Source organism: Sphaeramia orbicularis, chromosome 10 (assembly GCF_902148855.1).
Source record: "Sphaeramia orbicularis chromosome 10, fSphaOr1.1, whole genome shotgun sequence".
Lineage (NCBI taxonomy): Eukaryota > Metazoa > Chordata > Actinopteri > Kurtiformes > Apogonidae > Sphaeramia > Sphaeramia orbicularis.
Genome location: NC_043966.1, coordinates 22,270,145 through 22,293,813, shown reverse-complemented (window position 1 = coordinate 22,293,813; position 23,669 = coordinate 22,270,145). Strand labels below are relative to the sequence as shown.

General features: G+C 37.9%; 1 protein-coding gene across 1 annotated transcript; it reads right to left on the bottom strand.

Moving 5' to 3' along the window:
- On the bottom strand, positions 1–23,411 carry vimr2 (vimentin-related 2). The gene is made up of 10 exons (XM_030144777.1): positions 23,258–23,411; positions 22,677–22,821; positions 22,362–22,517; positions 21,677–21,796; positions 18,132–18,227; positions 15,052–15,183; positions 12,539–12,670; positions 6,859–6,969; positions 6,605–6,729; positions 1–964 (listed from the first exon to the last, which is right to left on the bottom strand). Exons 1-10 carry the CDS (start codon positions 23,365–23,367, stop codon positions 922–924), a joined length of 1,170 nt encoding a protein of 389 aa, XP_030000637.1. The 5' UTR covers positions 23,368–23,411; the 3' UTR covers positions 1–921.
- Between the last annotated feature and the right edge of the window lie 258 nt (positions 23,412–23,669).

Sequence of the window (23,669 nt, the reverse complement as noted above, 5' to 3'; positions counted from 1 at the left end):
TGTCAAGCAACTACTTTTATTTAATTTAAATCACAGAGCTTTGCCGTTTGAAGCGGGAACCAAAAATGATTTATCACAGACGTGCTTTAAAGTCATGTAGAAAATGAGGAAAACATTACCATGGAATGTATTACCAAATGCTTACTTTTGAAATGACAGCAAATTGAGACATTACTTTCAAAGAAGCAATGATGAATCGCATAGGCTTTACTTAGAACAAAAAAAACCAAAACAAAACACACACCCAGGTGCACATTTTGTAAGAGCGTCAGAAAAAAACTAATCATGAACCAACTGCAAACTAAACATGGCTATAAAAGCAAAAAAATGGGGAAATGCCGTCACGTTACTGGAAAGAGTGAGCTGTCAATATGTTGGCTAACACTGAAGAGGGCAGGGGTTAAGAGCGGTAATCAGGCCTTGTTTGAGTGATGGACGAGGTGGTATCAGAGGAGAATGACTCCATGGAGCCGCTCAGTGTGGTTCTGTCACTATCTGTGTTGTGTGTTTCAGTGGACGACTTCAGTGTTCAACAAAAACTGGACAAAACGGTTATGAATCCTATCAGTGAGCTGGTACAGATAAAAGCCACTTAAGGAAATATCACTGCCAGACACTGAATGGATATGCACTCATCGCACGGCCCCCGTCCGCCCACCAGTTTTAGACAACTCCATCCTTCTTGTAGTTTAGGGGTCATCTGCCAACGGCCTGTTATCAATGGCACAGCTTAGGCCTCTAGACACATTAATCTGTCATGATAAGTTTACATCTGCTCAAATTGTTGCTCCGGTACCTTAAGCTTCATCCTAATGCTTATTTGGGCTGTGGTTTCTTTTTATTTTGCATTTCTCTGTCATTTTTCTAATCCATGTGTGGGGGAGCATGAAGCCTTACACCAAACAGCTCTTCAGTCTCGAGTCACAGGACGCACAGCCTCTCCTCCCCTTCCTCCACCAGGCTCCTGAACCACAGAAAAAAAAAAAAAATACACAAAATACAGATGAGTGGATGTAGCACATAACAGAAGCACAACTTGACGTAATCACAAAGTTGAGCATCAATACTTGGAGCCTGTCAGCACGCTTAAAGTGTGTCTGATATGACGAATCTCCCAAAAAGTTCGACTACCTTGTTAAAAATGCATTAAAATTACAAATTACATGTCATTCTAGAGTCATTATGCTGTAACCACTTCTAAAAGTGCAATTTTATGATAAGATATAGCTTTAACCAATGCTTTTACAGTCAATATTGTTTTGTTTTTTCATGTAAGTGTTTGTCTTGTTGATCACTTTTTGCATTAAATCTATAAGAAATTCAAAAGAGCTTAAAAATAAACTAAGTAAACTGAACTTTACTATTTAGTTGAAGCAATGAAATTATGTCAAAAATTAACCAAACCTCTCTTGTATCAGTATTTTTTTGCCAAATTATTGATTTCTTTAGTAGATAGTTGTATAATAGGCAGCATAAAGTACAGCTAGTCAGTCTTCATTGTGAAGTAAAGGGTTGCATCTTGTGTCAACCCAGCTTAATTTACAATAAGTTTAGTTCAGCTTTAATTTACGATAATGAATCTGTCACCACATATTGTCTCTTATATCTCTGTGTTCTTACTCATTAAAAATCCACAATCTTTTATTATGTACAGTCTATCTTAATACTTGAACTGTAATGTTTTCCATTTATCCTAAAAGGCACATTATTGATACATGTACAGATTTACATTAAAAGCAGCATATTATATAACATTAGTCTCCTAAATATCTGTGAAGATACAAATAGTTTTAGAAGCTTTAAAAAAACAGAAATCTTCCCTTTACAACAGATTAACATGAAAACAGGCTGACAGTGTTAAAGTCTGAACACATTATTCTTTCTTTTTGCATTTTGGTGCCTTAAGTCAGGTGAAGGGGAATGAATGGGTTAGTGTAGGAATGACACGCAGTACATGTTCCAGTGAACCAGGAACTGATCTGGGAATCGCTGGTTATGGTATGTAAGTCTGTTAAGTATGTGACCTAACTACTGGGCTATCAGATCCCTCTACACACACTGTTCTGCACTGTGAAACTTAATAATGAGAGAAGGTTTTTGGTGGAGTGGGGAGGATCAGTGAATTTGGTAATTTTCATTTGTTTTCTGCCTTCATTTTTTTTTATATATTACTCAAGTTAATTGTGTGTGTGTGTGTGTGTGTGTGTGTGTGTATTTATATATATATATATATATATATATATATATATATATATATATATATACACATACATACACACTGTGTGGTTTTGTTGTGAGTCTAAATATCTACCAAGGGGTGTGGATTCTTCTGCATTGGCTGCAAAATTAAACCACTGGCCCCTTTTCCACTGCAGGAACTTTAAATTTACCTGGGATTTTGAAAAATCTCAGCATATTTCCATGGACACTATCCAGATAAAAAAGATTTGCTCGACCCCAAATTTTCCCTCAAAAAAGTTCCTAGAAGGGGGTTGTACGTTTCAGATTCCATGGAATTGTTGAGGTGTGGGACTGTGTGATGAAGAACACTGATTGGTGAGAGGCATTTGCAACGATCTGCATACGTTCACCCACATGTAGCCAATTTGTGGCTACACGCTGCACACTTGTTTATTCCATTTCTAGAAGCTTCACTTTGTGTTTTGATCATTTGGAAAATGGAGCAAAAGCAGAAAAGAAATGTAGACAGACGATGAGGTCTATTTGAAGAATACACTCTTTTGAGTGTTTTAAGTCACTGTTCTGAGTGTATTGTCTCGCTCATGAAGCACATAGCCCCGCCCCTGAAGAATTCTGGGGAATCTGAAAAGTTCTACCCCCCTACTTGGAACTTTTATCAGAGAAAGTTTGGGGTTGAGAAAAAGTTTTTTCCCCAGGTAATTTTGGTGGAAATGCTCTGAGGTTTTTCAAAAATCCCTGGTAACTTCTAAAAATCCCTGCAGTGGAAAAGGGGCCACACAGTCTATGATGTCTAATGTCATGATTCCTGCACAAAATAAAACTTCCTGAAATCCACAAAAGACAAGATAAACTATAAATACTGAAGCATGAAACAAATGAATTGTGAGACAGAAAACAACAAATGTATGTATGAGATACAAAATGCCAAACTTCTATACTGATACACTAAACTAAAAAGGATCTTGGGTTGAGTTGAGCTACTTGTTGCTGCATTTGTTTGAGATCACACTGAACAGCAGAATGAGCTACAGTGTAATATGTTTTACATTAGCACAGAGTGAGAGCTGTGAGCATCTGCCCAAACTGCTCTGAGATGCTTTCACAGGCGATAAGCCACCCAGTAATGGCAGCCTGGGGTCATTAAGGTCTGTTGTGCAGACAGTTTGCCACGGCACAAACAGAATAAACAACAGCCATTTTCATTTCTTATTCATGGATTTAATCACGGATGACAAAACATCCAGTAAATAAAGAAAGGAAGAGACGAAGTTGGCTTGACTGTGTGCCTCCCCCTGTGCCTTCGGTGTTTTTGGGACAGTCTGTTCGGTAACGAGACGGTATTAAAACTGTGGCGAATCTGGAAATGTGTGTAAGGGGGGGGGCTGACATTAACAGGCTGGCGTGGAAAAGAGCTGGCAGAGACCCAACACACAGTTCAGACACTGTGAGGTCCTCTTCGCCCATTCTAATGAGGCATTGTGAGGGTCTGGGCTCAGGCCCTCAGCGGGGCCCCCTGGGGGTCAGAGGCAGTTTGGACGGGCCATGGAGGAAGTCTGTGGCAGCGGGATGAGGCATGTCATTCACATACCAGGACAGCAGATGGTTAAGAAACCGCAATGGACGCAGGGAATGACATGAAACATCTTCAAGGTCACGTTCAGGAAACAACATCATATTCAGAAGCTGTTTCCTGTGACCCCAGCGGGACGGTGATGTCAGCCTTTTGTTCACAGGAATATCTTAGTGTTGACATGACGCATGACCAGGTGAAATAGACTATATTACACAAACAATCAGAAATATTTTTTGTATTATTCATGGCGCTGCTGATGTCAAATTTATTCTTCACACTGAGGAAGAGGGGAAATATCTAAATAAGAAAGAATTTTTGAGTTTTCAGGTATCTGTACTTTATTTATCTGATAACTTTTATTGCCTTGCATAAATCTGACTATACATTTTCAAAACAAGCTCCGTATTTGGATTTAACATTAATTATAGATTATAACATTTTTGCATAATTGTTTCATTTCATTTAATTTTATTTTGCTCATCACCAAATACATGATAAACAGAAAAAAAGGATATGTCGTCCAAACATTGATGTTGTCCAAACATCAAGACTGATTTTATCCTAAATGGATGGAACAATAACACATAAAAAGACCATCCCTACTTTTTTTTTTTTTTTTTACTTATTGTGTGCTTTCCTACTGTCACGTGTTATTTTCTATTCTTTAGCTATATAGTGGAATTAATTCAGCTAGCAAGTCTCAAAGTAAGGTTTTCTACTTTATACATATTAATGCTGATCATCAATGACCAAAAATATAGCAAGATGAAAACAACATAAATTTATAACAAGACCAAACAGACACTACACCTCAGCATCATATTATAAGTTTTGTTGCTGACACTCAAAACTGATTTGCATTTTGCAGGTAAGTTAATGTTCATTTATAGAATGTTGTGTTTTTTATTCTATTTTAAGTCAGAACAGTCTTAAGATGATATAACTATGACTGAGGTTCAGTCCAGTTTACACAAATGTTCTACTTTTTACTTCTATAATATGAGCACATTTCAACAGCTGTTCTTTTAAACTTTTACTTGAGTAAAAAAGTTGAATCAATTCTACTTTTAAGAGGATTTTTTTTTTACGTAGATGTGTTTTAGTTGAGTAGAGAATGGATGGAAGGAATGGGGGAAGGAAAGAAGGAAGGAAGGAAAGAGGATGTTGATGTAATTTGCTAAGATAAACTCATATATAAAGAATCTCTTACGTAAACAGAACATCAGCTTCATTTAAATCTAATGAAATCTTCCATTATCAGCATGTGTTCCCTGCTAAACGTCGCCTTACATCGACAGGTTTAAATAACGTATGGCACCATGAAGGAAGTCTGTTTTCATTTGACCTCAAACAGCAGAGATGGGAATCTACAATAAATGTCAGTGCGTAGGTTTTCATTTTAATCTGAAGCTACAGGAGGCCACTGTCACGACTTGATCACATTTAACGAAAAAAGACAAACTAATCAGTGAAGTCACCTGATGGAGTGTTTTTATTGGAATAAAATGCTCTGTGTTCTTGGCGCCTCATTGGACATGGCTGTCCATCCCTGACCCACAGTGTTTGTTCTGGTCATCCTACTGACTGACAGACGCAGTAAAAAATTAACCAGCACTGTCCCAAAGTGATCTTATCTTCTCTGGTTTGATTGTGCTGTTCTGTAAATTACACTAAGTGTGTGGTACAGATTCAGGGGGTTAATTAATAAAAACAACCTGCAGGTTCATTTAGAGGGGGATGAGAGGTGTCAAGGCGGGAGAGATCACCGTTTGACAAGTTCACTTGTTTTTATCAGCTCTTGAATACATTAAATTCAAGAAAAAGGTCACTGCTGGCACATATTGGTCTGAGGTTCTTGTTTCAATGCCCTCTTTCATACATAAGACGTAATAATTACCATGACCAGTTGAAGATTATCATTATTTTAATTTCACTTGGTTGTTTTAAATTAATGTCATTTATGTGAGTTCATTGTAATTTTTACTGTATTTTTACTGTTTGGCTGAAACATGATATCAGCATTTTATGAGTGATGACACTTCTTTCTTTGTTATTTTTTTTCGTGATTGATTCTAGTGGATGAATATTTGCATGAAGGGCAAAGACAAATTTCTGCTTTTTGTAAACAAAACATTGCCAATTAAGTAATTCTATTCTATTCTATTCTATTCTATTCTATTCTATTCTATTCTATTCTATTCTATTCTATTCTATTCTATTCTATTCTATTCTATTTTAATCTTATTCTTCTACATTTCATGAAATTCTAATCCTATTCTACTCCATTCTTTTCTGTTCTTTTCTTTTCTTTCCCTATTTCCTATAGCCTATATTGTATATCCTATTCTATTCAATTTCTATCTTATCTTATCTTATCTTATCTTATCTTATCTTATCTTATCTTATCTTATCTTATCTTATCTTATCTTATCTTATCTTATCTTATCTTATCTTATCCCTTTCTATTCCTTTGTATTCTTCCTCTTTTCTCCATTGTATATCATTAGGTTGCATTACCATCCTATTGTTAAAGCCCAGAAAGGAGAAAACAAGCTGAGTCTGTTTTTTTTAATGTATATAGTGGTGTGTAGTTGGTTGCCATCTACAACTTCATCATAACATGTCACTGAATACTGCACATTGAACCTTTAATACAGAAATATTACATATTTTAGTTGCAATCACAGAAAATCTAAAGTGATTTGTATGTGATTTTGCAGTTATGTACATTCTAATGCATGAAAATCTACAGTGCCAGGTCTTTTAAGCCAACACCGTGTCTTAATCAGTGTCGTCTTACAATTAATTTGATTTATTATGTTTACAAACCTGTAGGCAACGATCTCCATGTCTCTGGCCATCTTCTCATTGAGCAGTTCCTTGTAGTCTTCACACTGCTCCTTCATCTGTGCATGCAGATCAGCCTCCTGGTGTCTCATTTCATCTATAGTACACTGTTGAACATGACCAGACAAACACACACACACACACACATGAACCGAGAAGGAGATTAAATGACAGAATCAGTACAAACCACTGGTCCATTACAGCCTATGATTGCAATAATCAGTCCTGTCTGATACCTCCAGCTCAGCAATCTCCTCCAGGTATGCTGCCTTTTTCATTTCGACCTCGTCTTCCAGCTCCTCGTTGCATTTTTCCAGCTCAGCAAGCTCCTTATTTAGCTCTGAAATCTTCACAGATAGCATATTCATGTAAAATACAGCAGAAGTAAAGCTATTAATAATGATGGGAGTATTCATGTAATGGTGGTGCAGTAAATTGCTGGGTTTTCCGTTAGAGGTTGAGTCTGTAATATTTCGTGGCATCTAGTGGTACAATCCCTCGCCTCATCCTCCCCTACAGAGTCCATTATTAGAGGTATCAGTCGGGTTTTCAAATGCATACTTTAACTGGATTTTCAGAAAAGCAATGAGTCATGCAAATACTAACACACTGTTCATCATTGTCATCATGATTTAAAATTGTGCAGTATTTTATACAGCGACATGGCTTAGATTTTGATATAGGAGCTGATAGAGGTATTATATCAAAAGTCCTGAAGCTGCTTAAGATTTTGCTCTAGGTTTTTACTGAACTGTTCATCTGGATAATATAACGTTTTGAGCTCTTCCATAGTTTGTCAAAGCCTATTCTTAACATTTCTCTGCAGCTCATCACAAATAGTGGTGTTTTTTGCAGTTTCCATCTAATATGACATTTATATTTGTTTCCTGTATTAAATCATGTAACACTGCAGTCTCCTTATCAGAAAGCTTAACTCTGTTTATAGACGGTAAACAGCCACGGTAAAACTATGTATCGCCTCCATTTTCTATACGGTTTGTGTTGTCAGTAGTGGCGCTAAAGATCTGTTTGGACTCATCCAAATATGGTCAGAATTGCCACAGTTTAGTCTGAACTGTGGATCAACAAACAAAGACCTTAGCAAAGATAATAACATTGCATAATAACTTCATACCTTCATAATCCTCATACTCAAACTCACCCATGTTGAAGAAATGCTGTGATTTCAGCATCAAACTCCATTCTTTTCAGTGGTGAAAACAACAACAGTGCTCCTAACTTTTACCACTTTGCCACTTTCTTTAACTCTAAAAGTTGTTTCTTAATAGTTCTCATCCTATCTGTTCACTTTCTCCAGCTTTGTTCCTGTGGTGGCACTATGGTGTTAGTTTTCTTAACAGTTGGAGACCAACAGAGTCACTCACTTCTCCCTCTAGTGGTCACATAAATCCCCAGCCTATCGGTGTAGATGTATTCAGCACATATCTTCACAATCCAACACATTCTAAACACTCTAATGACAGTTTTAGGTCAATTTTAATATTTGACAGTGGAGACATTATATAGACTCTTTAAGGCAGTGTTTTTCAACCTTGTGGTCGGGAGCCCACGTTGGGTCGCCTGGAATTCAAATGGGGTCGCCTGCAATTTCTAGTAATTGATAAAAATAAAAAATAAAAAACTTATTAATAAATATATGGTGAGTTGAGAGAGATAATCAAAATTCATAAAAGACATGACAAACTGAAGCTGAAACTGAAGCACTGTGGTACTGTTTATCTTTCAAATGTTCATTGTGGTCGGTTTCAGATGCTGCAGCTCTTTCATAATTCATAGTTTGAGTTATTGTTTGTTCAGTATTAATTGTCAGCCTTGTAAATCCAAGCTGGACTGACTGTTCATTTCCTGACCAAGGAAATAAAATTCTCACTTTGTGCAGTAATCTACACCTGGCTTTTCTGCCTCCGTCCATAATAATGTACATTATATAGACTAAATGTCATCTAAAATCAATGTTTATCTGCAACATAGTATAGCAAACTATTACATGATCAAAAACAAATTAATTTTTGCCAAAAAAATTGTCTCTGTTTTGAATGTCTGGAGTTGCCAAAAATTTGTGATGTTAAAATGGGGTCAGGAGCCAAAAAAGGTTGGGAATCATTGCTTTAAGGGTAAACTGTCTTGTCAAATCTTGATTCAGCTGCCTCATTCTGGTACTCACTGACAAGGGGAATCTTTTCAACATTTATATCAAGTTGTTCTAATGCCCTTGCTGTGTGTCTAGTTTGTTCTTGGTCATGACTTGGTTTTGGCCAACCCATAAAGACCCAGCGCTACCTTTGTGGCAGCTCCTAAATATTTTTTTCTCTATATTTTGCTTTTCTTAAGTGATTTATCGCCACTTATAATGACATTATCCTCTGTATTTTGTGTTTTTTTCAGTGAACATCATGTATTTTTCTATATTTAATTGACTGATCATGTAGATGTTCATAAAAGGTTAGATTAAAGTTTATGATTATTTAAAAACAGAGAAAACAAAAGAAAAAGTGACTTTTTCTGCAATATAAACCCACTGCGTACATCCATTGTCATTGATCCAACTCCATGGGTTTTACTGGTGATTCGATGTTGTAGAAGATGATGGTGTTTCCACAGTAACTATGGAGCCTCTGAACATCCAAATGGGTCATATCTGATGACCATGAAAAGATGACAAACTGTATTTTACACCAATTATTTACATGTATTGATAGGATTAATGGATCAACAGGTATTAAACAGTTTAGATCAGTAGATGGTTTTGGTCGTCTGTGGCTGTTTGGGTTTTTATGGGTTAAGATGGTCTTGAGCAACCCCAGAGGCACTCAGGGTCTTGGGTCTTGTTAGAAATACTTCAGCTGAGAAAAGTGTATGCATATGACAGCTATGTTTAAAAAAAAAAAAAAAAAGTACCGTCCCCAGTTAAGCAGACTACACACATAGATTATACAGGTTGGTTTTGCTCTTAATAACAAAATAACACAGGAGCATCCCTCCCCCACATCTGAGTGTCCTGCAGTGAGTAATTACAGCAATCACAGAAGTTCAACAATTAACTGTCACCGCCAGATGGGGATCCAGGCGGCGGTGCTCGTCTTTCAGTGAGATCATGTGAGCAGAGGAAGACCTGATTACTACTCACAGGCTGACAATGAGTCCACAACCTGGTCAAGTCACTTACTCACTCCTCTACTCTCCCTGGCATGATAAGTGAGTGTGCGTATGAGTGCGTACAACCCCATCAGGGCCTGGTCTATTATATACATGTCTGCGTCAGGGCTGATTTCATCGCAATCTGTTTGTTTGGCCATGTTGTGTCTCAGGAAGAAACCAGACCCGAGGCATCCATCACGGGCGAGAGAGGAAACAGAGCAGATCGAACCGAGCTGTCCATCCGTCAGGCTGGACTAAGCAGAAGTGGGACGTTTGAGCTGCATATTAGAAAAAAGTGGATGATGTGAGAGCTCTGCTGTGGTTTAAGAGGCTCCCTGTTTATTTAAAGAGCTGCATGTAGAGCTACAACCACAGTAATGAGAACCAAACCACCAGGTTGGTTAGACGTGGTTCGGTGACAGCTGCGGTCTGACCACTTGTAGATTTTTTTGACATAGATTAACTGTAAAAGGGTTGGTTACCATTTCCTGGATTTGACTGCAGATTTCACCAGAGTCACAGTTTGGTGGTCTGTCTGTTAGATATGTCAAGAGTTAACAGGCTGTAGTTTGTCAAATGTGAATATTTTATGATTCCTTTTTCCCACATATGAGGGGAACAGATCTGTATTGTAGTTTTGGATTGTCTGTACGAAAACTATTTTTAAATACATAACTTTGGGCTGATGGCAACCTTTTGACTGTGTATAGATGGAATCAGGCCTGCATGATATGAGGAAAAACTGCAACGTGCAATAACAATGGTCAATATTTCAAGGAAAATATGATGAATGAAGAATAAATGAATGTATAATAGTGTGCATATTAGCTGTGTACCAGGTACACTGATAACATAAACCCAAAGTATTGAATAGTCTGAATAAAAAATTTAACTAACATACTTCTAACTTACTACTCCTTAGCAACACATACATTACACATGAATACCCAGAATGTGAATTGTGAATGATTTTTTTGTTTGTTTGTTTATTGCATTTCAGTCTTTGGTGATGTGTATGTTCATATCACAATAATAATGAAAATACAATATATGGGTGAACATTAGATTAAACAGTTCTTCAGTTGGACCCAAACAGCCAACGCCACCCAAAATCTACTGATATAAATTATTTATTAACTCCTGAACCATTAATCCTATTGATACATTGAAATAATTCAAGTAAAAAGCAGTTTCTTAGCTTGTCGTTGTGATCAGATATAAATGTTCAGAGGTTTGGTAATGAACATGGAAATACCATCATCTTCTGCATAATGATTCATCAGTAAAACCCATGTAGTTTTGTAAATGTCAGTGGTTGCAGACACTTGTTTTTATGTTCAGTTAGTGATATGTTTTGCTGAAAAAGTCACTTTTTCTTCAGTTTTCTCTGTTTTGATATAATAACTGTTGAATTTACTGTGATCTTTTATGAACATCTACATGAACAGTAAATGAAATATAGGAAAATACTTGGTTTTCACAAAAAAATACAAATCACAGTATAATATTATAATAAACAGTGATAAATTACTTAGGAAATGTTATAGGTAGAGAAAAATATCACCTGGAAATCGTCACAAAAATAAAACTTTATTATTAATCATAGTGCTGTTAGCAGCAGTTTAACCCTGTCTATTCAAAGATGATTTTAAAACCTTTTCTGCAGAACAGATGAAGATATATAATCCATCTTGCACAAAATGTAATGAAATATACAGTATATATATATATCTATAATATTCAATGAAGGTTTATTTCTCCAGTCAGTGTGTGGGTGTGTGAAGTTTAAAGACGTTTATGATGCTGCAGGCGCTGTGAAAGACTGTACTTAATAACTGAGGACACGGAGGGCAATAAATCCTGTCTGAGCTGAAGCCGAGCCCTTCACATCTCCTGCTGAAAGTGTCCACAGAGTAAACACTCTGGTCAGCAGGTTCTCCCACATTGTTGCTCTGCTGTCACTCAACTGCTCTCCACTCCCTTCTCCTGCTGTGGGAAACCATTCATTTACACCATTAACGTCTGATTTAGTGGCTGATGGGCGACGCCGAGCTGTTTGCGGGCTGAGAGACTCCTCTTTTCTTTGTAAGTAAAAGGGTAGGAAATATGCTATGGGAAGATCTAAATCAGATGGTAGCAGGATTTACATAAAGTAATCTTTTATCATTCTTTGCTCAGTCAAATAGACATGGTTGCTTTTATTTCGGTGGTATTGTAAGTTTATAGATGACTCTTTTTCACACATGCACCTAGATGTGTTAAAAAGATTTTACAAGTCTCTGTCAAAAAGTCACAGCAGCAATCTTTTTATTGAAACACTTCTATTATGACACAAGTGTGAATTAAATACTGTCACATTAATGTCACATGAGATTTTCAGTCTGTGATGTGTCTTGTAACACGGAAAAATGACTCCTCATTATTCTCCTCAGTCTAAAATGACTGGTTGTCATTTTTTGTTACTTTTATTTTATTTAAAAAAAAAAAAAAAGTAAAATAAAGCATGTTTGTTATGAATTGTAGGGTATTTTCCTCTCTCCCTAGATTCTTGTTCTCTCATTTCTATCTCCATCAATTGAAAGCATAAAATGACCAAATGCAAGAAATACTAAAAGACAGATGCCTAAAGATTTAAAGAACAAAACAACACAATCTACATGGAATGACAGCACCACATAAAAGAACATAATGTTTGCTTTCTTTAATTGTATTGTTGACCTGTTAAAACCAGTGAAAAGAAGAAGAAAGGCTACTCACCAGCATCTTCATTTCACTGATATCCTTTATCTGCGGCAGGCCTTTGACCATTGACCCCACAGCTCCTCCCACTTCCAGTTGCTTTCCATCACCTCTGCGAACCACAGCAGCAGACGATGCACCACACTCATACTGCAAAGACAAGACATCAGAATATAAATGCAACTTAAATATAATACTTACTGAAGCTGAACTGCAAATGCACAAGACCGAGGAGGATAGAGGATAGTGGTGTGTTTGGGGCGACTAAGTGCACTCTGACAGGAGAGCAAAGAGCAATCACAGCCTCTGCTAGCTCGGCCCTCATACACACCCTGATGGTTAAAACTCTCCATTGTGTTCACCACATTCCTGATTAGATGGAACAAATGCAGCAGAAACAAGCAACATGAGGGTGCACAGGTGTGTGGGACTCGGCCAGCAATCACCATTACTGTTCAAACCCAATAGCAATCATTTTAGCATCGAGACAATTGTGTCTGGTAATCGAGGCCAGAGACAGGACTGTGTCCAGCTGGCCAGCAAAGTGTGTGGGAGCAGCAGGAAGAGAGTGAATAGATAGGGTTTAAAGGGACAAGAAACACCTACGAATCTAGACAGTCAAACATATATATCAAAACAGCGGATAGCCTTTAGCCCCAGCTCCAAATGAAGCCGTCAAACACACATCATCGTCCATACCAGCGCTGCTGCGGAGCCTGGGAAGGCGGCCAGCAGTCTGATTACAGCCCTGACCTTTGACCTGGACAGACATCCTCAGCCCACAGGGGGGTCAGACCCACCGGAGCTGAAGTTTGACCCCAATACAGCACCTCTGCTCTTACAACAGCCACACATTCACAAATACAGGTAGACTCAAGTGTTATGTTCGGGTCTCCGCCAGCACCTCTGATTCTCAAATTCTTCGCTGGTGTTGTGTTAAGAGGGAAAGAAAACAAGGGGGAGTATTGCTCTGTGATTTGTGAAAGGGGAGATTTACATCTGGACCTGACCAGGCAGTTTCAGAGGGAGAGAAACAGTGATGTGGTAAAAAATGGATGTTGAAGTGGTCAGTAGTAGGATGAGGATGGCAGCTGGCAGCAGGGGAAAGTACATTTACTTCAATGTAATTCTACATTAAAACTTCCAAATACTTCCTCCTAAGTAGTTTTATTTTACCCCATAAAGACCCAGTGGTACTTTTGTGTCAGTTCCCAAATGAATTTTTCTCTATATTTCACCTTTTTAAGTGATTAATCACTGTTTATTATAATATTATCCTCTGTATTTTGTATTTTTTCAGTGAAAATCAAGTATTTTCCCATATTTAAATCAGTGATCATATAGATGTTCATTAAAGCTCAGATTAAAGTTGAGGGGTATTATATCAGAAACAGAGAAAACTGAAGAAAAAGTGACTTTTTCAGCAAAGATATTATTAACTGAACATAAAACAAGTGTGTCCATCCACTGTCATTTATCAGACCCCATGGGTTTTACTGGTGAATCAATGTTGTAGGAGATGAAGGTGTTTCCAAATTTACTACGAAGCCCGTGAACGTCCAAATGGGTCATATCTGATGACCATGAAAAGACGACAAACTGCATTTTACACCAATTATTTACATGTATTGATAGGATTAGTGGATCAACAGGTATTAAACAGTTTAGATCAGTAGATGGTTTTGATTGGTGATGGATGTTTGGGTCTTTATGGGTTAAGCTCTTTAATAATTCTACTTATATTATTATAATTTCACGACACGACTTAATTTCATTCATTAATAAGTTAGAATTGACTAAACATATGGCTACTTGCTTAAAACGTCAATAAATCCTTTCTGAGTTTTCATGGTCCAACCTGTCATTCGTGATGATTTGCAGCATCTTCTACTCCAATAAATAAATAAACACATACTGTAGTTGTCTTGGACTGTTACTGTTTGTTTATGGGCTCAACACTCTTCCAACCTTTATTTAATCTTGGATTATATTGAGGTAGGGACTTAATTTACAATATAGCAGAGTACAGCGAGAAACAGTGGTGATAAAAAACAATGAAATGGAAATAAAAGCTAAAGACCAACTGAAGGAATTACAACAAGAAACGCAGAAACAATGGACAAAAACAGAGGCAATTCATGTAAAACAATCAAATCTGTAAGAATAATAGACAATTAAAATATATAGAAATGAATCAGTTAAAACAAGAACAATTAGTGTTTTTTTTACAACCTCTCTGAACATATCGCTTCACATTTCTTCTAATACCTCTACTTTGTTTCTTGGCAGATTTCACTATTTTTTAAGTAAAGGATCAGTGTACTTTATTCACCCCTGGCAGCTGCTTTCTGGTGCATGAGGACTGTCTGAGTCCATTTGTATGCATGTGATTTTAGCTCAATGAGGCCCAAAGCCAGAAATAGGATAGTAAATCTAAAACTGTATGCAGGGATGCTACTGTAAAGCATTTGGCACCAAAACGCTTCCACTTCATGACATGTTTATGTGTTTTATGCTCTGCTGTGTTGTACCTGGAGGCTCTCAGCCAGCTGGCAGTAGTACTCCTTTACATCCAAGGCCGGAGTGATGTCAGGGCTGCCAAATTTAATTGCTGTCACTGCTCCTGTAGTCACTTCAGCTGGCTCCAGCAGAGTCTGAACTGCCTGATCATACATGCAACAAACACAAACACACAGCTGCAGTAAATCATGTTCGAGAGAAAAAAATCCATATGTATGTCTTCACCTTTCAATATGTATTCCATTTAGTTTAAAAAAAAAAAAAAAACACCCACATGTAATTACAGAGAAAATGAAGTGTTACCAAGCTGCAGTGGCAATTTCACATTTTTCTGCTCCACCTAAATAACAACATGGCTGTCGATTTGTCAGGGGAATATGGGGTATCTGGAAGTGCTGATAATAACAGCAGTTAATAAAACAAAGGGAACTTCTGTTTTCATTCGGTATTCAGCCGCATTTCCCGGACTGTGAGTTATCGAGCATGTCCCAGAGGGAGTGTGTTAAATGCTGGGCGGCCTGGCTTTGCAGAGAAAAACACAGTGTGATGGAGTTGCTCCTGCCTCTCGTTGCCTAAATACAGCCGCTAGATCCGATACTGGGGTGCGTCTGTCATCTCCTGATGAGGCAGAGAACATGAATAGAAGGGGCCGTCCTTTCAGTTTTCCTCTGAGATTGTTTCAGATTTAATTTAATGATTTATGTAATGAAATGCCCACTTCAGGGGTCTCAAACTCATTTTAGTTCAGGGGCCACATAAAGCACAATATGATCTCAAGGGGGCCGGACCAGTAAAATAACAACAGTGACAAATGTAAAATTACATAATGAAAATGTGCATATCTACAAAGCATCCTTTAAAAAATGTAAACAACATGAAAAACCATGAACAACCTGGAATTTCTTAAGAAAGATAAATGTAATTTTAACAATTTTACTGAGCTTATCGTTGACATGTGCATTACAACTTACACATCACAGTGGATCTACAAAGTCGCAAAACATTTAGTAAAAGGCAGAATATTGTTAAAATTGCACTCACTTCTTGTAAGTGCTTTTCAAGTTGTTTATATTTGTTCAGGTTATTCACATGTTTTGTAAATAGCTTGTAAATATAAATATGCTCATGTAATTTAACTTTTTTACTTTTTTTTTGGAGCTTTCATTATTTATAGACAATTATGATAGTATTTTACTGGTCCGACCCAGTTGAGATGAAATTGGTCTGTATGTGGCCCCCGAACTAAGATGATTTTGTCACCAATGATTGTTAATATCTTCAGTGTAATGGTTGCATTTCAGAAATTCATTCCACGGGTCAGATTGGACACTTTGGTGTGCCGGTTTCAGTCCACAGGTCACATGTTTCACACCCCTAGCCTACATGTCCCACAGACTGGTCTACACAACTAGCATAAGAGCAGTGCAACATTACTATACAACAGTTAAAACAAATACTACTAAATAATTAAATATATAATTGTGTTTAACAAGATATAATGGATCACTGTGGTCATGTGATAATGTTAAGTAGCCATATAAAGTGTCACAATAGAAAAAACATTTGTCTACTGAAACTTGTCAAACAACATTTGAATGGATTACTGTTGTATTTTCTACAGACATTTGGGGTCTCCAGAGGATCCTAATGACTAATGATCCTCTGATTTTTTTCCCCCAAGTGCCAACATGAAGGTCACATGACTTGGAAATAATGGGGCACCTAATGGCATACTAGGAACTTTCATCTGCTAAACTAATAAGTAGTGTAAGGGAGTAATAAACTATATGTCGATGAAGTAATAGATTAAATACATTTGGAAGTAGTTTGGTGATGGTTCAACTATATTCTTATGGACAAACTGCGATTTTTGTGTAGTTAAATACTGAATCTACCAAATACAAACTCTGGGCCATAAAAAGAAGGTAATGGTTCAAAAAAAAGAAAATATAATGATCACCTTTTTATCACTTGTTTGCATTATTGTTAAAATGTTGCATCATACATACATTGTCAATTTAAAGCTTTTTTTTTTCTTAGTTTGAGCTACAAGTTCCAGCCAATTTCAATTTCTAGTTTGTGTTTGGTCTATTTCAATTTTCCTCCTGGGTGAAGTATAAAGTCAGTTGTTTGCAGACATTTCTACATGATATAAACTAATAAGTACAGGGTGGGGAAGCAAAATTTACAATATTTTGAGGCAGGGATTGAAAGACAGTGTATGACCAGTTAGTTTATTGAAAGCCATGAGAATTTATTTGCCACAAGAAAATTGACATAATAGAAAATGTTTTTATTCTATGTGTCCTCCCTCTTTCTCAATAACTGCCTTCACACGCTTCCTGAAACTTGCGCAAGTGTTCCTCAAATATTCGGGTGACAACTTCTCCCATTCTTCTTTAACAGTATCTTCCAGACTTTCTCGTAATAGTTTTGCTCATAGTCATTCTCTTCTTTCCATTATAAACAGTCTTTATGGACACTCCAACTATTTTTGAAATCTCCGTTGGTGTGACGAGTGCATTCAGCAAATCACACACTCTTTGACGTTTGCTTTCCTGATTACTCATATGGGCAAAAGTTTCTGAAAAGGTATGGATAATAGTGTTAGGTATGATTATGACATCAATATATGTTTGGTTTCAAAACAATTGACGTAGTGCCTGCTGAGAAAAAACAACTAAATGTTCATTGTAAATTTTGCTTCCCCACCCTGTAAACATAATAAACATAATAAACATTACTGTCTAAAAATTAGCACGCTAATATTGTGATTATGCATATGTTTGTTTGCTAAAATGGCATTTAACTCAAAGTTCAGCCTCATAAAAGCACTAACATGTGCGTTGTCTAATGTTCTCCTTTAATCCTCTCTCCATATGTTACTGTTAACAGGGCTTTTTTTGGCTGCAGTTCCTCAGCAAGGTGACTGGGGTCATCACAGCTGTGTTTGTCACCGCCGGCCTGGGCATTTCTCCAACACTCCTGTCTGACCTGACATTTTGGAACTCTTTATATAAGATCTTTCTGTTTCATCCCACTGCAGTGATATACTCTCGTCCCCGTCCCCCCCCTCCCCTCCCCTCCTTACCATCTTGTGCTGGCCCTCCATGTTGGCCAGCTGCTCCTCGTAGATAGCCACTTGCTCCCTCAGCGCCAAACACTCTGCTGTCACAGCATCAACATCCTGCACAGTGAAGGAGGAAATCAAGTTAGGAGAGAACACTGAAAGTGGAGAAGTTCAACTTAATTTGTGGAGGTGTCGGAGAGGAGCACTCTGCACTGAACTATGCGGTACTTCTGCAGTTCGGGCACTAAATCACACCGCAGGTTGAAGATGAGTAGAAAAAGTCATGCTTCCACCCAGAACACCCATTATAGGAACCATCAGCACCAGCACATCCACCCTGTTTCACTGAACTGCAAGTAGACACCGCAATGCAGAGGAAGGGGGAGGAGGAGGAGGAAGATGAGAAGGAGGCTGGCGAGGGCTAACTAGACACAAAAGCCCTGTCTACCAATCCATTCACCAGCAGGGGTCCTTAGCTCATCGACTCTTTTAAAAGAAGCAGATTAATTGGCAGCGGATGCAATTACTGTGGGTGCCTGCTTCTACATTAGGGCTCATGCAGAGAAGGTTTGGTTCTGACGTTTGGAGCCTCACTGTGAGGGTGGCAGGGTCCTTGATGGACAGCAGTGGACAAAACTAGTCAGGCTGTGTGTTCAAACATCAGTGAGCAGCTGGAGAGGATGTTGTAAATCGCATTCTGTGCAACTTTAAAACACTCAGTCATTGAGTTTTTGTCCACTTGGGAGCAGCAGAGCAAACTGTAAACAAAACTTTGGAGTATTTTAACTAACTACAGACCAACAAGTTATGACAAATGAGTGGCTGAAACTGTCATTTAAGGATGCATTCACAGTGTAAGCTTCAGATTTTTATTTATCTGTGAATATTATAATTATGTTGTACCAAAGTAAAGATAGAGGCCATTGAAATCAGTGTTTACGGCTTTAATTGCAATTACTAATTTGCAGTGAAGGACAGTGAGAAAATGATTATGAAAAGAAACAAAGCCCAATTTTTTCAGCACGTCATGTCCACCAGAGGAGAATAGTGACAAAAATGTCAATTTAGAGTGATGGGAAAGTTGCATGACAATTAATATAACTGTTTGAAGACGCAATGCAAAAAAACATCAGACTTGAGAACACACAGTATGGGGAAGGGGCCCAAATCAGAGCTGAAAAGATTAGATTCCATGTGATCTCTGATGTTCACATTGAGTCACATATGAATGAAAAATCCGATTTGGACCTAAATGACAAGGAGAAACATTAGTATTCAAGCATGTTACACATCACCAAGAGTAATTTGACCCAAATGGAATATAAAACTACTTGATTAATGCAGCTCTACATTTTTTTTTGTACTTATCTGTATTTGTGTTGCGTAGTATTACTAGACCCAATAACTCTGCTGCTGTGAACAGCCCTGGACTAGTTTGATTTAATGTTTCTAAATGACTCATAGAAATGACCTGATACAACTATATCACCCATAAAGACCTATAACTGGAGAGGTTAACACAACATAAGTATACATCAAACTAAAACCAATACTTCACTCACAGTCAGTCTACTATAATCAAGTTCTATGCATCTATGTTGAGAGAACTGCAGTTGTTACGAGCTTGTGGGAACTTGGAGGAGCAGCTTCAGTTTCTCTGTGCATCTCTGCTATCCTTCTACCTCCCCACCAAAGGCTTGTCATTCTCCACCTGCTTCCAATTCAGAACCAGAGAACTCAGCCAACAGGAACATTATGGCTCTGTATTACAGCCTGTGTTACATCTGTAAACCAGAAATTAAAGCCTCCCTCGCATCTGGCCCGACTGTGAGGAGATGCGCTTTGGCGTGAGAGTGGGGTTTGGAAAAGTTGGCGGCTCAGGTGGGTGTGGGTCACAAGCCCACACTGTGTGACTGCTGGTGATCAACACCCATTGGGTAGCGCTGCGGAGGACCAGCTGTGCAGAGTTTCACTTGACTCACCAGGAGGCTGAAGGGGAATTTGCATGGAGATGTTTGACTATACTGCCATCTAGTGCTGCAAGTGCATTATTACAACTAAATACAATATACATTTTAGTGTAAATGTATAAAAGCAGCTTATTTTTACTACCACTGACACAGAAGACTGTTCAGCAATATTCAGTACAGGTGACTTCTAATACTTTCTGAAACCCATGTCAAATGCAGGTATTTCCATTTATTATGAGTAGGACTTTTTAGTCAGGTTTTATTTAGGTTAGAAATAGGTTTTGAGTTTAATTTGCGATGGTCCTTTTAATTTAGGTTTAGATTTTTGTTTACCTTAGAGGCCTTGTTGCTTAAATCTATTACTTGTTTTCAAATCTAGATGTTTTAACAGTTTATTTCAACATTATTAATAAATCCTCTTTAGCCCGATCAGCCCACCTGCGGGCCGAAAAAATATATTAATATTCATCTACTATAAAAATATAATAAATCAGGACAATGGATGTTTTTTCAACTTTTGCTCAAAGTTTAGACCCTAATGTTGATAAAAGTACATCAAAAGTGTATTTTAGTTAAAACTTTAATGTTCAAACATGATTTTTAATCTTTGTGGGGTGAAATATATGCTATTAAAAATCTCCGACACGAACAATTAATTTATGCATATTATCGTCAATCCAGCTGGAAAAAAACAGGCGAGAATAAAAAATTCTAATTTCTCTTTTAGTTTGTTACAGTTTACTCAGGCATAGTAATAGATACAATATTTTAGACAACGGGAATAGATTCTGTGAGGTCTCTAAATGTCCACAGACACCAAGAACATCCATATGAACCTTCTTATTGTGGAGTAATTCTTCATTTACTTTGGGTATGTCTTTTTGGCGTTTTTCCCCTGAAAATATGGTCAGGGTTAAACAGGTTAACTTGTGTCTGGGTCCCTTTTCTCAAGTGAAGCTGTGAAATTCTTGTCCCCTACAGAGGACAAAAATAGAAGGTGAAATTATCAACTTATCAAGGTCTCCCATTTCAAAAGTCTCCCTTATAACTTACACCATTAAATCTGTATTTTACTTTGTGATTAAGGACCTGGACTGCAGTGAAGTCATGTGATCACTGCATGGTTCTACACTGCCTCGCCAAAACAAAAAGTCCCACACAATATGTTGTGGACTGCCTTTAGATCCGATCATGGGATACACTCACTGTAGCATCATTTATACCACACAATGTTTATGCAATGTGACAATAAATGTAACAACATTTATTTCCAAGATCTTGTATTGATGATGGGAGAGTCAGACCACTATGTAAAGTCTTAACCATCACATCCCAAAGATTCCCAGCGGGGTTCAGGTCTGGACTCTATGCTGGATCCTCAGGTCATGACACTGCCCCCACAGACTTGTACTATAGGCAATAGGCATGATGGGTAATCACTTATCCAGATGACAGATTTTCTTGTTTGTTTTTGGCTAGGCAGTGTATTATATTGTTAATTGTGAAGGACCTTCATGTACACAGACATCTTTCAGCATGGTTTCAGGTACAGTTGCCATGATACTTGTAGAGATTACCTCAATTCTTTTACTGTACCTCTGCAACATATCGGCGCTCCTGTTCGACAAATGTCCTGTGATGTGCAGCTTTTTCATACTCCTTCTTCAGACGTTCAAGCTCTTTCTGCAGCTCCTCTGAGTCACACAAAATCTCATCCTGCAGACAGTGAAGACAGTGATGAAATCTTTGGAAGGTTTTAGTTCCATCAGGAACGACTGTCATTGTAAAATCTAAAACTAAATAGATAAGGAATATATAGTTGCGGAAACAATTATTAGACCATTAAAAGTCATCAAAAACAATGGTTATGCAATGAAGTACTAACTCCTGTGTGTGCCATGTGACTAAAACAGACAGAAAAGAAAACATGGAATGCCTAAAAGCACCTGTTTTGTCAGTACAATGCCATAGATATTGATGTAAGATCCGAAGTGATTTTGGTTATTATCAAGAAAACATGGAAAATGTCTAGATATCAGCTCTGAAATTAAACTCTTAGGAGCTATTTTTGTTGTTATCATTATATTTGTCCAAACAAATGTACCTTTAGTTGTACCAGGCATTAAAATGAACAAGAAATTGAAGAAAACAAGGGTGGTCTAATAATTTTTTCTGTGACTGTAGCAATATGTGAATTCACATGGACTGTCGGTGAAGACCCTACTTTAGGGACGCCATCACGCAGAAAAACATGCAGCAGACACACACAGCAGTATCCTACCCTCTCTTTGCAGAGTCTTTTTACCACTGCATCCAGACTATAGTCAGGTACATCCCCAGTGGTTGCAACAATGGAGGTCTTCTGATGGTTCAGCCTGTCCTGAAGGTCCAAAATCTGACATTCAAGAGATTCATTTTCCTCTTCAAAGCAATTAGCCTGACGGGCACAGAGACACATCAAACAGAGAAAGTCAGAAGCAGTACATATTGTATCTGTATAGATCACTGCATCATTTACCAAGAACAAAGGCATGACACAGCAGAGGGAAAATAAAGTGCTGATGTGTTGTTGAGAACTGTAATAGTTTGTCCTCACCAGTTCAATAAGCCTGACTAGGCGGTCATTCAGGGCAGCAATGATGGTGCGGTCTTGGACAAACCGGCTCAGACCATCCTTGTTGAGAGTCCTGGCAGCTACAAAGTCTAACTTGTCACAGTCACACTCGTCAGCGGCTGCACTCCTGTGATGATCGCACAAATTACCGAGCAAAAAGATCCAAGCAAAAAGATCCAAGGGGAGATCATTAGTGTGACCTTTAAGGCTTTTCAGAGACGGACACTGTTCTGTATTTTGAGTTTATGATGCAGGAATGTGGCACAATGCTTTAACTATAGTTTAAACAGAACCTTAACATGCCATATCTTTACCCCACATCATTCTTTAAATGCTTTGGATGTTTTTGCCCAATCCCTAAAACTAAATGAACGTTGGTGGACACACAAGGCGTTTAACATAAATACCTACAACAGCTGTAAATACATAACACATTTGCTTCTCCTGGAAAACCATGCATGAAATACAACTTGTCCAACATTAATGTTAATATTCAGTTGTTGTTGAGTTGAACTCTGCTGTTAAAAGGTGGAGTCTGTCCTAAACCTGAGACCCACACTGACCTGCTAGAGGCCCGGTACTGCCCGGCACACTGCAGACTGGATCCCCCATTGCGACCCCAGTGGTCTTCCTCAAACAGCTTTCGATAAGAGGACACTCTGAGCATGGCCATGGCTGTGAATGAGTTCAATACTGGGCTACTCCACCACAGGCAAATAGTGGCAGCAGGTCTAAGGTGGGGCTTTTATATCACAGGGAATAAAAATGTGGCACTGAGGTGTAGGATCTCTCATAAGCCACTTAGTAGACTAACTATAGCGAAAACATCAGCCAGTAAAGATTTCACGCGTACATGACGAGGGAGCCACAACAACAATCCACATATGGGTTGTTTCCTTTAAATCATTACCAAATGGGAAATACATAAAAGGGTCCAAAAGGATTTCCATCTTCAGAGTTAAAGTCAAAACACAA